Source organism: Eptesicus fuscus, unplaced genomic scaffold, assembly GCF_027574615.1.
Source record: "Eptesicus fuscus isolate TK198812 unplaced genomic scaffold, DD_ASM_mEF_20220401 scaffold_52, whole genome shotgun sequence".
Taxonomy (NCBI): Eukaryota; Metazoa; Chordata; class Mammalia; order Chiroptera; family Vespertilionidae; genus Eptesicus; species Eptesicus fuscus.
In genome coordinates, this window is record NW_026557626.1 from 299,589 (window position 1) to 315,487 (window position 15,899).

At 47.9% G+C, this 15,899-nt stretch overlaps 1 protein-coding gene across 1 annotated transcript in view; it reads right to left on the bottom strand.

Annotated features, from left to right (window-relative positions):
* The window catches only part of LOC114229813 (POTE ankyrin domain family member B-like), a 51,154-nt gene extending 44,322 nt beyond the window's left edge, over positions 1 to 6,832 (bottom strand). The window contains exons 1-3 of the mRNA XM_054713452.1: positions 6,438 to 6,832; positions 924 to 1,038; positions 513 to 686 (exon numbers count right to left, since the gene is read on the bottom strand). Of these exons, the coding sequence (XP_054569427.1) occupies positions 513 to 686; positions 924 to 1,038; positions 6,438 to 6,832 (684 nt within the window). The remainder of the gene's footprint in view (positions 1 to 512; positions 687 to 923; positions 1,039 to 6,437) is intronic.
* Positions 6,833 to 15,899: the final 9,067 nt, after the last annotated feature.

The window sequence follows — 15,899 nt, forward strand, 5'->3', positions numbered from 1 at the left end:
TCCCCTTGGTGGGTACCAGGCCTCCTCCTCCCCGCCATCCTCAGCAGCCCCGTTTCTCACCATCCCAGGCACTAACAGGAAGCTCTTCCTTCTGGGGTGGAAGGGTAGTTGGGAGGCAGAGCTTCGCCCCCTTCCATGGACACTACATTCCCCCAGCCCCCTGACTGGGCTTTGGAGTTGTTTCCATGGTGACGGGGCCTGATCTCCTCCATTCAGTATATGTATGTGAGAAAGATAATGCTTGTGCCCAGCTGGTGTGGCTCAGTGTTGACCCATGAACCTAGAGGTCAAGGTTGATGACAGGTCAGGGCACATGCCGGATGTGGGGGCTCAGTCTTCAGCAGGGGATGTGCAGGAGGCAGCCAGTGGGTCATTCTCTCTCCTCATTGATGTTTCTCTCTCCCGCTTCCTTCCTCTCTCAATCAATACAAACATATTTTTTTTAAATGCTTGTAACTAAACTAAAAACATGTATTTCACACATTTTGTAAATACGGTTACTTGAGCTATACCTTGTTTCTCGCTTCAATATCTACGTTGCGCGACAGCAGCCTTTTCACTATGGCTAGATTGTGACCCCGGACAGCATGGTGGAGAGCAGTGTTGCCGTCGATGTCTACTATATTTGGATTCGCACCAGAGTCGAGCAACGCATTTGCACAGGCCACATTCCGGTGGTATAGAGCCTGTCAGTATTAGGCCAAGAAATAAGATGATAAATTCTAGGAATCCAAGCAAACACTCCACCAGTTTCACCCATGACTTTTAGTTCGATGAGATGAACTGATTTTTACCCTAAGTAATTCAATCCAACCCATCTCGTTCTTTCACCGATGACGTGTGGTCAATGCGGTGAATCCATTTGTATTCGAAGCAATGACATCAAACCCATCCTCATGCTGACACAGTTGGCGAGTGCCTACCTGGATCAGAGCTGACTTATTCTCCACGTCACCGAGGTTAATATCGCATCCTCTCTGTATCAGGAGTCTCACCATCCTTGGGCGGCCAAAGGCAGAGGCCACGTGGAGGGCAGTCCTACGGGAGTCAGAGGACGCTTTAGGAACACAGAGGGCACTGTTTCAAAACATACCTCATCCATGTCACTGTGAACATTTATCCCTGTGACTTCAAAGCCAATACTGCGTTTTCTTCTGGAAACGGTACAATATTTATTCGTTCTTCTTACTCACCAGGTTCCTGAAGGAGCAGACTAGTTGAGTAGAGAGAGGATGACCTGGGGATTCAGCTCAACTTGGGTCTGATCCTATTTTAACTGTCACTTATGAGCTGTCACTTGGCCTTTCTGCGCCTCAATTTCCTCATCAACAAAATGGACATAAAAATAGGAATTATCTCCCAGGACACTACAGTTTACTTAAATGAGGATCTATGCAAAGTGTTTACTAGAGTTCCCAGCACGCACAGAAAAAAACTGGCTCAATAATTGTTAGATAATGTTAGTGTCATTGTTACTACTACTTTATAAAGACATTTCAATGAAATAAAATGATATCATTATACCTACTCTGCAGACCAGTATTTCAATGATTCTCAAATGCTTATCTGCTCACACTTGAACATCTCGGACATTGGAATCCAATTTTTCATTCAGAACATGTTAAAACTATTATTGACAGCATTTTAAAAAGTTTATTGATGCATAAAATACTGGCTGGCATCATGCTATCCATGGTGCCTTACATTAAGTGACATAATGGTGAGTATATATTAGAGCTCTTGCAGTTCTAATCAATGGTTGGCATTTAAATAAATTTTCATTCTTAAAAGCCTTATGGGGGAAAGAGGACTAAAAAAGCAAAACAAGAATTTTTTAAAGTAATTCATACTTTGATTTTCAAGAAAACTTAAGCCAAAGGAACTGCAGCATTCAAATAAATAGGATGATTCATTTTGTCCAATATTTAGATGTACCCGGTATAGACTGTCTGAAAAATAGATGTTCCCAATGATCCATATTATTTAACTAGAGGCCCGAGGCACGAATTCATGCATGGGTGAGGTCAGGCCAGCCCTCCCTGATGGGGGCTGATCTGGGCCAGGCCAGGAGAAGGGGAGGGGCCGTGGGCAGTTGGCTGGCCAGTTCCCCCACCCCCGATCAGTGTGGAGGGGGGACTGATTGGGGTTAGGGTCTACCATGGGGAGGGGCACGGCCAATCAGGCTGGTTGGCCACCGCAGTGCGCGTCATAGCGACTGGTCATTCCAGTTGTTCTGTTTTTCTGGTCACCTGGCTTTTATATATAGAGATACTAATATACTTTTCCAAAAGGCAGGGAATAGTTATTATTTACAATTTCCTACCTTCAGAAATACTTTTGTTTGAAAGCCGGGAGAAAAAAAGCTTCAACTGTGATTAAATTCTAATACTTCCATTTTTAATGTCTCATTTTGCTCATATTGGCAAACATGAACCTTTTAAGACTGAAAAAAAAAGATAGACTGAAAGGGTCCTGAGTAGACTATGCCTGCTACATAATAGATATTCAGGTTATGTTTCATGTATGAATGGATTGGAAGAATGGATAAACAGTGGGAGAGTTCAATATTTTTAAAGAAAACTTTTACAAGTTAAAATAATACTTGTGGAATAGTAATAATCACTTCTATTTTCTATTTTTTAAATAAATAATCCAGTTGGAGAAAGACAAATATTATATTATCTCACTTACATGTGGAATCTAATGAACAAAATAAACTGATGAACAAAATATGTCCAGAGGTATGGGATGCATGGAACAGAATAACAGATCTCAGGGTGGGGATGGGGGAGCAGGGAGAGATTAGCCAAAGAACATACATACATGTATGCATGACCCATGGACACAGACAATAGTATGGGAAAGGCCTGTGGGGGGAGGGGGTGGAGGCTGGGCTGAGGGGGGACAAAAATGAAAAAAAAATAGGAGATATCTGTCATACTGTCAAAAACAAGACAAAAAGAAAGAAATTAACTATAAAAATTATTTTTAATTCATTCTAGAAGAAAGAGGGAGGGAGAGGGGGAGAGTGAGAGAGAGAAAAACATCAATGTGATGGAGATAAGTTCCCTCCCGTAGGTACCCCGACCAGGGATCGAACCCACAACCTAGATATGTGTCCTGACCTGGAATGAACCCACACCCTTTCCGTGTACAGGTATATCAGACAACACTCCAACCAACTGAGTTATACTGGGCGCTATTTTCGATATTTTATTGTCATAAGCACACAACTAAAATGATTAATCTATAATCATTTGCATATTATATGTAATAAATATATATAAAATAAAATACATATGTGTGTAATTAGATATATGCACACACTCTACTGGCACAGATAAAAAGCAGCACAAGTGCCCATCAGCAGATGAGTAGATTGAGATGTAGTAAATTTGCTCAATGGAATACTACGCTGCTATAAAAAAGAAGGAACTCAAGACACTGACGTCGCCTTGCCATACAAGCAGTCAGCAGCTGTGCGTCACTGCAGGTTGCCCAGGACCAAACCAGAGAGGGTTGGACCTGCATTACCACCATCTGTCCACCATCCAGAACTGAAATATCATTGCTGACATGTGCACATAAGGAACTGTTGGACATTGAAACTGGGTCGCAAAAGAACTGTTGGCCCAGAAAGAAACTCACTACAGACTGATTCATTTGTCTGTCAGCATAACCATTATTGCTTGTCTCATTTTTGGTTCTTATAAGTGTATTTCTAATAGCACATGATCTCACTCATCTAGGGGAAATGATGAACAACACAGACTGATGAACAAGAACAGACCCAGAAACAAGGAGGAAAGGATCAGACTGTCGGGCCTCAGAGGGAAGGTAGGGAAGGGTGGGGATATAGGGGAGAAATCAAACAAAGGACTTATGTGCATGCATATGAGCCTAACCAGTGGTTAAGGACAACAGGGGGGTTGGGGGCATGAATGGGGAGGGGTGTGGGATGGGAATGGGGGGATGAGAACAAATATGTGATATCTTAATCAATAAAGAAATTTTAAAAAAATGTGGAACTCATATGCTTTGCAACAGCATGGATGGACCTGGAGATTCTTATGCTAAGCAAAATAAGCCAATCAGAGAAAGACAAATACCTTATGATCTCATTTACATGTGGAACAAAATAAATTAACAACCAAAATGGGACCAGAGCCCTGGATATAGGGAACAGACTGAGAGATCTCAGAGGAAGGGGGTGGGGGGACTCAAATATGCATATTTGCATAGCTCATGGACACAGACAACTGTGAAGTGAAGGCTGAAAGGGGCAGGGTGGAAAGGCACTAAGAGGGGGGAGGGGAAGGGGGGACATCTGTAACAGTGTCAACAATAAAAATAAACGTAAAAAAAAAAGATTCCCTTTCCTTCTGAAGATGCCAATCCTCAAAAATTTTTCAAACTTGCCAAAACCGGTTTGGCTCAGTGGATAGAGCATCGGCCTGCAGACTGAAAGGTCCCGGGTTCGATTCCGGTCAACGGCATGTACCTTGGTTGCGGGCACATCCCCAGTGGGGGGTGTGCAAGAGGCAGCTAATCGATGTTTCTCTCTCATCGATGTTTCTAACTCTCTATCCCTCTCCCTTCCTCTCTGTAAAAAATAAATAAAATATATTTTTAAAAAAATTTTCAAACTTAAGTCCAAAAACACAGGAAGTGAGCAATCAATTTGATCAGTGCAGGATTCATATTATTGCTCTTCCCCAGGATTATTTCATTCAAAGTAATACTTACTAGAATTTTGGTACAGGGTCATTGCAGAAATCGGATTTTTTAAAGAAATGCTCATTTTTAATACAAATACTCAGAAATAAATTTTATCACATTTTGTACCTACTTTGGGCTACGATCATAGCCCGTTTGTGTGTATGTGTAACCAAACTGACCTTTTTCTACTTATTATATTGCTATTTTAAGCAGTGCTGAATAAAATAAACTATGTAATTTGTCTATTTCATAGGGATATTTTAGTATAAGTAGAACTGATGGGTATAGAGAATATAAATATATTTTTAATGTGGTACTCAGCACCAAATTGCCTATGGCAAAAGTCAGAAGCAACTTAAACTTTAAGCAGCAGTATGAGGATAATCACGGGTCATCTTCACAGACCATGTGGGTGGAAAATATTATTTTCCTCTTTTAACTTAAATTCTTTTTCCTACCAAGGACACTAAATACTTTTCCTCTGTCCACTGGTCACTTGTACATATGCAAATGTACGTGTCCACTTTCAAATTAGTTTTTTCTTGTTGATTTCAAAAATTTCTGGGTAAAATGGAGACTTTTTTCTCTCTGATACACATACATTGCAAATATTTTGCTAGTACTTCTTCTTTTACCCTGCTAATATTAATTTCTGACATACAGAGGATTTGAATTTTTTTAGATTGCTCAATCAACCTCTAGAAATCTTTCTTTTGAAGTGTTTATAATCATTTTTTTAAAAAAAAGTATAAATAGCCCTGGCTGGTTTAGCTAAATGGACAGGGCATCAGTCTGGGCAGTGAAGGTTCCAGGTTCCATTTTGGTCAAGGGCATATGCTCGGGTTGCAGGCGCAATCCCTAGTAGGGAGGTGGTGAGGGCATGCAGGAGGCAGCCAATCAATGATTCACTCTCATCATTGATATTTCTCTCTCTCTCTCTTCCTCTCTGAAATCAATAAAATATTTTTAATAAAGAACATAGGCATACATTGATATAAAGTGGTTATTGGATTTTATCCAAAGAACTTTGGCCTAGAAGTTGATCCATTATGGGAATTATTGCTCTCATTATGCAATTTTCTATAGTATGCAACATCCTACCTAATAAAATAGTAATATGCAAATTGACCGCACCTTCGCCATGCCAACCAGCCAATTGGGACAAATATGCAAATTAATCTAACCAAGATGGTGGTTAATTTGCATATCAAGACAGTGTAGAAAGAAGCCAAGCCTGCAGAAGGGAGCGAAGCTGCGGAGAAGCAAGCAAGCAGGGTGACGGAGAAGAAAGGGAAGCAGGCGGGGCCGGGGAGAGCACAGCAGGAAGCCCTATTGCAGGAATCTTCCTGCAACGGGCTACTAGCTATGGTATAAAAATGTATACATCAAATATAAAATGCTGTATATGACCAACTTCAATTATTGACATGCAGTTAAATCACTTAAAAGTTGCCAGTAAAGTGTTCTGTAAGAGGAATTATGAGTGGGTCTTTATGTTTTTGTTTTTGTTGCTTATAAAGTTGGTCTGAGCGCTAGACCCCAGGTCAGGTGTCCACCAGGGAGGTGCTGCGGGGCCCTGGAAGGGAAGTCAGCCCAGCGTCCTGGCTGACAGGAGGGCTGATCTCCAGCTGCTGAGCCCAGGCAAGGGCATGCCTCTCCCAGCTCCACCCGCCTCCTCCCTGTGGACCCCTGTCCCCCAGCCTTGCAGTACCTATTACCTGCTTATCTTATCTCTTTTATCCACGTCACTTATCCCTAGAAGGAGGATTAGCTCCATTCTCCACTGGTTGTCATCTCTGGCAGCTCTGTGGATCTCAAACAGATTTTCGTCTAGAAAGCAGGGCTTTCTGCGTCTCAAGATACTGTACCCCTCGCTCATAGGGGTGTCCTTGGCTGCCACACTGGTAGGGAAGAACTGGACCCCGCTGCCAGTGGAGTCCTCGGCTGCCACACTGGCAGGGTAGACCTTGGCCCCCCTGGTACGGCGGACCTTCTTCCCGCTGGTAGGGGTGACCATTGCCCCGCTGGCACGGGAGACCGTGTCCGAGCTGGCAGGGCAGACCTTGGCCCCTCTGGTACGGCAGATCTTCTTCCCCCTGGCAAGCGTGGCCATCGCCCTGATGGCAGGGCAGACCTTGGCCCCGCCCCCAGGGGAGTCCTCGGCTGCCACGCTGGTAGGGCAGACCTCGGCCCCGTTGGTAGAGTCCTTGGCTGCCACGCTGGTTGGGCAGACCTTGGCCCCGCTGGCAGGGGAGTCCTCGGCTGCCACGCTGGTAGGGCAGACCTTGGCCCCACTGGCAGGGGAGTCCTCGGCTGCCACGCTGGTAGGGCAGACCTGCTTCCCGCTGGCAGGGGAGTCCTCGGCTGCCAGGCTGGCAGGGAAGACCTGCTTCCCGCTGGCAGGGGAGTCCTTGGCTGCCATGCTGGCAGGGTAGACCTTCTTCCCGCTGGCAGGGGAGTCCTCGGCTGCCACGCTGGCCATCTTCCAAAAAGAAAACAACTTCTTCATGGCAGGAGTCTAGGCTTCAGAGAAGCCTACCTCCCTTCACTTTTTGCGCTATCTGAGCCCAAAACTAGCTGTCTAGCCAACCACCTCATGCCACACACTGAAGCAGGGCAGTTTGGCAGTTTGGAAGTTTAGCAACTCCCAGCTCATAATCCTGGTAACCAGGCAACAGCCTCTGACATCACTGCCCCTGTGCACAGAACCTTGTGGTCAAGGGCAGCCAGAGCCCCTGGCCAAGGCCCAAGCCTCTCAAATCTCAGGAACTGCCTGTGGGCACGGGTGGGTTCTGTTCAAACCTCCCTGGGAGTTGGCTAAGTGTTTCCAGACGCTTACAAAGGTTACTCAGCCCCGTGAAAAAGCAGTCTTTGCCTAAGACCAGGGCTAGGGTGGTGTGGAACTTCAACATGCTCAAGGTCTGGTGCTCCAGAAAACTCCCCTTAAAAACATCTCTAAATCTCCTTGTGACTCAGTTTATTTCTCTTCCTCATCCCTCTGTGCCCCAGCCAAGCTCCAGGGGATGTGCCCGATGCAAGAACAGAAGGATGTTTTCACGGCTTCAGAGATCGTGGCAATAGGTGTCTGCAAGTGCAAATTGGTGGGAAACAGTGCCTGTTCTCCAGAGGAAATAAAACCGCTTTCCACGTGCCTCTTACTCTCCCCTTTGGCCCACCTCTTACACTTACTTTTTAAAAATATATATTTTATTGATTTTTTACAGAGAGGAAGGAAGAGGGAGAGAGAGTTAGAAACATCGATCAGCTGCCTCCTGCACACCTCCTACTGGGGATGTGCCCACAACCAATGTAAATGCCCTTGACTGGAATCGAACCTGGGACCCTTGAGTCCGCCGGCCGATGATCTATCCACTGAGCCAAACCGGTCAGGGCTTACACTTACTTTTTATTTCCCCCAAATAAATGTTTAATCAATCCAAGATTTATTTTGGAGCATAGTGTTAACTTTTAAGAACTTTTTGTTAAAAAAAAAAAGGGCTATTCACCTGTCACAAACCACCTTTTCTCGCTGAGATTAAAATGTCCCTGTACTGTGCATTAAATTCTCAGGTTGTGTTTTGGGTTTGGGGTTTTCTGTTCTCATCCATCAAATGGTCCGCTGCTTTTTTGCATCAGTGATACCGCTGTAATAAACCCAGGTACAAATAACTGGCAAGGAGCAAAGAGAAGCCACATTTTTTTAAAAAAATCTATTTTATTGATTTTTTACAGAGAGGAAGGGAAAGGGATAGAGAGTTAGAAACGTCAATGAGAGAGAAACATTGACCAGCTGCCTCCTGCACATCCCCCACTGGGGACGTGCCTGCAACCAATGTACATGCCCTTGACCAGAATCGAACCTGGGACCTTCAGTCCGCAGACCGATGCTCTATCCACTGAGCCAAACCGGTTTCAGCGGAAAGGCCACATTTTTATAGGCATGTCTTGTGTGCAGCTTTGCCAGAAAATGGCAATTTAACACTCCCCAGGGCTATTCCCCGCAGACGGCAGGGGGAAGGGACTGGACAGGGGAAGAGTCCGTGCATGCCCAGTCAAGTCTCCGTGAAACAGGGAAGGTACTCTGGGCTGCACCAGCACAGCCAAGGGTTCGGAGAGCCTGAGGGAGGGCCGTCGAAGGATGTAGAAAAGACAGACAAAGAGAATAAGCTGGGTCTAGGTGGATCTTCTGTGTCTGGCTGAGGCCACAGAACAGATCCAGACTGCACAGCTGATGCTTTATTTTATAGTCAGCGGGGGGGAAAAAAGGTAATTTACAATGTTGTTGTGAGTTTCACTTGTTTTGGCAGCACTTGCTGCCCCTCCCACAGCTGTTAGCTTCCCAGGAAAGACCTAGGGAGCAGTCACAAGATCAAGCTTAATTATGCTTAGAGGGCTGTGCCCTCCAAGCTGGGACTTGTTTGCGGCTTTGCCAGCAGTTCAGTCCGAGGCTTACCCCTATCATGGCTCCCTATAGCACTCCACTGTCAGGAACACCTGGGAACGGGTCACTGGTTACAACAGGTGTGGCCACTGCATGTGTGAGGGGATCTGAGACACTGACCTCCCAAACAAAGGAGTTCTCTCTCTTGCTAGGCCCACGCTCCTGGCCTGCGGAACTCTCATGCTCCTGCATTTGCCCACACAGGCCAAGGTCATGTGGACCCCACACACGATGGACTAATGGACTGCAACTAGCCTGATGTTACGCAGGACCCAGCTCCACCATGGAAAGCAAGCTCTGGACACTGGCTCTGCTTCAGGCTCTGCTGAGTCCCCAGCTGCACATCTCCCAGGCCTGGATGGAGGGAAACGGGACTTTGCAAACCCAGGGATGTCAATCACTCTTCCTCCCGTGTGCGTCTCAGACATTTCCTTTTCCCCAGACAGTGTAAGGACCCCACTCCAAGCACCCAGTGGGGAAGGGGACGCCCACTTCCCCGGGTGGATACCCACTCCCACTGGTAACCGTGTGGTGACTTTAGGTCTCTGAGTTTGTAAGGCCTGCCAGGCACCTCCCCTGGGCCTGTCAGGTTTAGCATGTGGTCACTTTTTTGTTCACACTGGACCTGCGACGTATCTGTTTATTGTCTACTTCCTCCCAATGCCATTCGTGAGAAAACAAATTATTTTCTTCACTATTTGTTTTCCTTGTTTTCAGAAGAGTAGATGCTTAATAGGGGAAAGGTTCTCATGAACTAAATGACTGAGCTATGAAACTGCCTAACTTATATGTCTAATTTATATCTTTATGTCTCCACCACCTCTCCACATAGAAATACTTGAAGACAGCTAAGAGGAGGTTCATGCAACCCTATTTACAAATCGTAATGGATTTTAACTGCTGTATTTTTCAGATCTCCCCACGTTCTCTCAGGAGACTCCCATCCTCAAAGCCACTGGGGTTATTCCAGTCAGTCCTTGGCTGTTAAAAATAGGAGGACTCACCAAAACCGGTTTGGCTCAGTGGATAGAGCGTCAGTCTTCGGACTGAAAGGTCCGGGACCCCTCAGTCCACAGGCCGACGCTACATCCACTGAGCCAAACCAGTCAGGGCCAAAAAGAACATGTAAGGTGACCCTTAGAGGAAGAGAAATGGAGTAGCAGAGGAGAGTAAGTCACATAGGGCACAGGGGTTCATTACTCCCCAGGATGTTGTTTCTGGGGGTATAAGGTGGCTTAAACAAGGCAAGGGCACTAGGCTGCTTCTAACTTTAAATTCTAGGCCTCTGAATGGACATTTCAGGAAGAGAGCCCTTGTCCCCTTGGATAAACCCCCTGTGGCAATTTTCCTCTGGCCTCAGGGACATACTGGACCGGTGCAGTAATGCTGGCTGGCAAAATTTACAGAGCTCCCACTAAGACATCTGTCATGTTTTCCAGATGGTATTTCCTGGGTGGAAGGCTGAAGAAATCTAACGTCATCTTCAGACCATCAGTACGTAATAATTTTTCCAGTATTAATATTTGTGTTTATATGCACGTATAGAAGCACAACCAATGGACACAAGACACTGGGGGTGGGGGTGGGATGAGGGCATGTGACAGGGGCGAGGGGAGGCTGGGGGAAGGCCAATGGGGAGGGGAATACAGGAGATATATGTACTGCTATATGTAATACTTTAAACAATAAAAAAATACATTTACAAAACTAAAAAAAAAAATTGGCTCTTCTGGGTGTGAGAGTGATAATGAATGAATTTGAAGTGTGGATTGTGACAGAATGTAAACCTGAACATTGGGAAGCGCTTTAAGATGGAGTCAATTACCCTGACTGGTTTGGCTCAGTGGATAGAGCGTCGGCCTGCAGACTGAAGGGTCCCTGGTTCGATTCCGGTCAAGGGCATGTACCTTGGTTGCGGGCACATCCCCAGTGGGGGGTGTGCAGGAGGCAGCTGATCAATGTTTCTAACTCTCCCTCTCCTTTCCTCTCTGTAAAAAATCAATAAAATATATTTTTTTAAAAAAAGATTGAGTCAATTAGCATGCTGGCCACACACTTCACAGGGCGCAGCCCCTGTAAGCGCCCCCACAGTCTGTTCCCCCAGATGAGGCCTGGGCTGTGTGGGCAATGCAAGCAAACTGGCTAGGAAAAGAGGAGCTGAAACGCATGCAAGTTCTCCTGGGGAAGCCCGAGCCGCTGTGCTCAGGCCTTGGATGGAATCACCTGCTGCCCCACCGTGAGGCCCACAGAAGGCGAAGGCCCCATGGAGTGCGCTCCTCCCGGAGGACTCCCGGGGACCCCGCTGAGCTCAGGGCACAGTCTGTTCCAGAACCAGAGCCCTTCCAGCCGCACCCAGAGATGCCCGCCCACAGCATCAGCATCCGGGTCCCCTAAGCCAGCGCCCAGGGCACCCGGAGATCAGTAAGGTCCCGGTGTGAGTGTCATAGACCTAATAGACCGTGTGACCCGCACCTGCATTGATGTCTCTGTAGTGTATTTCCTCCGGCGGTTCTGGTAATGTTAAGTGGAAAGGGATTCATAAGCCCTCGAGCCTTAGTGCGGCCCAGAGTAGCCTCCACGGAGCGAGACGACTTGAAGTCCCACAATGGACTCCCTCGTGCACAGGTCAATAACGACATTTATATGGATGATTTACGGACGCAAATGAGTCAGCACAGCCTCCCCTACACCGACTGGGGCATCACTCATCCCTCAAGGACTCGACTTCTTTCCTTGCCATTTGGAAGTATATGTTTTGAATACCGGGAGGAAAATTATTTTTCTAAACTTGTATCCTATATACAATTTAAAGCCCACTTCCATGTTACCTAGGTTGCTAAAATTGTCCACCATTCACTTTAAGTTGAAGCATTCAACAGTAGATTAAGCGAAGTCAAGGTCTGTAGTATTTGTCCATTTTTCTGGTGTAAGTACTCTCATCGTCGTCACTTTCAAACTCCCAAAGTGACAGCACTGAACATGGGTTATTTCCGTAGCACATCATTGTGTTTTATTTCCAACATATTGATACAGTGGGTATAAGATGCTCAAGAACTTTCCTAATAAAATAGTAAAATAATTGAGAAGTGGCAAGTTGTAATATTTTTTAAAACTTTGATATAAGTATAATTGATTTAAAACATACATTAAAATATGTTTTGTTGACTTCAGAGGGGAAGGGAGGAGTGAGGGATAGAAACATCAATGATGCGAGAGAATCACAGATAGGCTGCCTCCTGCATGCCCACAATGGGGATCCGGCCCACCACCTGAGCATGAGTCCTCACTGGGAATGCAGCCATGACCTCCAGGTTCAGAGGTCAATGCTCAACCGCTGAATCACACCAGCCCGGCTCTCCTAAGCTTGTAAGGGATCCCGCTCCACCTGCAACCAGGGCAGCAATGAGCAGCGACAGCTCCTCCTGGGCTAACCCCCTGAACCTGTGCTCAAGGCCTCCTTTTCTCGGACTCTCCAGGGAGCTAGCTCACAGCCGTGCTTCTAGAGAGCCCCACGAGCCCCGCCTAGTCTCTCTGCTGTTCCTTGTTCTATCCTGAGCCCCAGATTTTTTCCACTATCCCCATCTTTAATAAAGGTTCCCTCAAAATCTCTGAACTCCTGTCGTGCAATCGTTCCTGCATGAAGTCCAGAACTCAAACACGGCAGGCCCAGCTGAGCCAGACCGGCTCCAGGCAGGCTCCTGGTCCCTAAAAGTTACGCCTGGGACCATCCCGGGTAAAGACAGAACAAGGCCGCCGCCGCGCCCCACCCCTTCTGGGTGCTGGACATCCTGGACCCCAACAAGTTCAACAGCACAAGACGCCACTGAGTCCTGCTGGGCCCGTGGCACCTGCCGCGTGCGCCCTCGTCCCCGTGCGCCCTCCTCCCGCAGCCCCGGGGCGCCCGCCGCACGCAGAGGAGCTGGGCCCCGCGCCCTCGCCGCCCCAGGAGTGGAGCCGCCGCCGGCGACCCCAACCAGGGGACGAGGCCGAGCCCAACGACGACAGCAGCGGCGGCGGCGCAGGGGGGCGCGGGGACAGCCCCGGGGGGCGCGGCGGGGGCCGCCCAGCCCAAGCGCAAGCGCAGGAGCTGCGACTCCAAGGCGGGAAGCGGAGGCCCACGCGCACCGCCTTCACCCAAGAGCAGCTCGTGGCGCGGAGAACAAGTTCAAGGGGACGCGCTACCTGCGGGTGTCGCGGTTCCGGAATCGCCGCACCAAATGGGAGAAGCAGAATCCCGGCGCCGACGCCAGCGCCCAGACCTTCGCCACCCATGGGCGCGCCGCTCGCCAGGCACAGGCCGGCGGGGGACCCCGCAGCTGCCCTTCCCGTTGGGCCGGCCCTGCTCTTGCCCTTCGCGCTGGGCTCGCAGACCAGCAGCGCCCGCCTCCTACGCGCTGCACCTCTGAGCGCCTGGAGGCACTTGGCCCAACTTGATCCAATCAATAAAGCGCAGAGGCTGAAAGAGAGAGAGAGAGAGAGAGAGAGAGAGAGAGAGAGAGAGAGAGAGAGAGAGAGAACAAGGCCTGATTTTGCTTGAAAGACTTGGAAGAAAACGTGATGGCCCACAGTCACTTTGTTGTTGTTGTGTCAAATCAGTGTTAACACTGTTGGTTTTTTAAATGTCTTTATTGGTGTCTTAGAAAGGGAGAGGAAGAAACATCAAAGAGGAGAGAGAGTCATTGACCAGCTGCCTCCAATGTTCCCTCTGCTGGGATTGAGCCCCCCAGCGTGGGTCTGTGCCTTGACCTGGAATCGAACCAGCGCTATGTTGGTTGATGGGTACACACCCAACCACGGAGCCCCACCGGCTGGGCACGCTGTGTTTTACGAGTGGCCCGGTGCACAAAATTGGTGCACATTAAAGGGTATTAATTAGAGGAGATATTTTAATGTTGCCCTGACCATACGTGACATTCCTCTATAATAGAAGTGTCAGAGATGAAAGAAAATTAGTACAATGTATTTGAGAATCTTCCTCCTGTCAAGAGTCTGGGATGCGTTGTGGAACCCAGAGTCAAGGCCCCACCCACCTGCGCCTTGAAATGTGAGAGACACAGACCCGGCCGGCCCCACCTCCATTGGGCAAGATCCAGAGGCGGCCAGCCCCACCCCTGTCAAGCCCCGCCGGGCGGGGGGCACAGCCTCAGGTCCCCTGTCAAGTCCCACTAGGTGGGGGGGCACAGCCTCAGGACCCCCATCAAGTCCCACCAGGTGGGGGGCACAGCCTCAGATCCCCCTGCCCAGCCTCAGGTCTCCCAGCCTGGTGCTGTGGCGGGGGGCTGTTCACAGCCTGAGGTTCCCTGGCCCAACGCTGGGGTGGGAGGCTCGGCCTGAGGTTTCCAGGCCAGGACCGGGGCGGGGAGTGGGCTTTGAGGACCCCCATCAAGCCCTGCTTATTGTTATTAGATAGGGTTGTTGACTCTAATACAGAGGTTCCTAATTTCCCTCCATACTCCTCCCCCTTTATCCCCCTACCCTGCCCCCTCTGCTTCTAGCCCCTCACCGCATTATTGTCTAGGTCCATGGCCTATGCATCTATGTACGTACTTGGTTTGAAATATTTTTCTTGATTTTAGAATGTGGAAAGGAGAGGGAGAATTAAAAACATCAGTGATGAGAGAGAATTGCTGATTAGTTGCCTTGTGAATGACTCCACCCCCACACTGGGAAATAAGCCTGCAACCCATGTATGTGCCCTGACCAGGGAAAGACCCAGTATCACATGACCTCATCATTTGTGGAATATAAGAACAGCATAAATTAATGAACAAAAATAGATTCAGGGACATAGAAGCATCGAATAGACCAACAAACTTCAAAGGGAAGGCAGGGATTTGCGATTGGGTGGGGGAGGGTGGTGGTAAGAGATCAACCAAAGGACTTGTGTGCATGTATATAAGCAGCACCAATGTCCACAGACACTACGGAGGTGAGGGCATGTCCTGAGGCTTGGGGGTGCCTGGGCAGAGCTCAAAGGGGGAAAAAGGAGTTGTATGTCATACGATATGGAATGCTTTAAACAATAACGAATTTAAAAATAAAAATAAAATGAAAAGAACCATGACCTCCTGGTTCATAGGTCGAGGCTCAACCACTGAGCTACATCAGCTACATTATTTTAAAGTTTACGACAATAGAGTGCTCCAGCCATGAAGACAGAAGAGAAGCAGTCCAGAGATGGAAGACGCTGACCATGCCTTGCCATACTAGCAGTCAGCAAGTGTGTGAGGGTGCCTGGGCAGAGCTCAAAGGGGGAAAAAGGAGTTGTATGTCATACGATACGTAATGCTTTAAACAATAACGTATCTGTGGCGGGGGCTGTTCACAGCCTGAGGTTCCCTGGCCCAACGCTGGGGTGGGAGGCTCGGCCTGAGGTTTCCAGGCCAGGACCGGGGCGGGGAGTGGGCTTTGAGGTCCCCCATCAAGCCCTGCTTATTGTTATTAGATAGGGTTGTTGACTCTAATACAGAGGTTCCTAATTTCCCTCCATACTCCTCCCCCTTTATCCCCCTACCCTGCCCCCTCTGCTTCTAGCCCCTCACAGCATTATTGTCTAGGTCCATGGCCTATGCATCTATGTACGTACTTGGTTTGAAATATTTTTCTTGATTTTAGAATGTGGAAAGGAGAGGGAGAATTAAAAACATCAGTGATGAGAGAGAATTGCTGATTAGTTGCCTTGTGAATGACTCCACCATTTGTCAACTGACAAATATGTGATACCTTAATCAATAAAGTA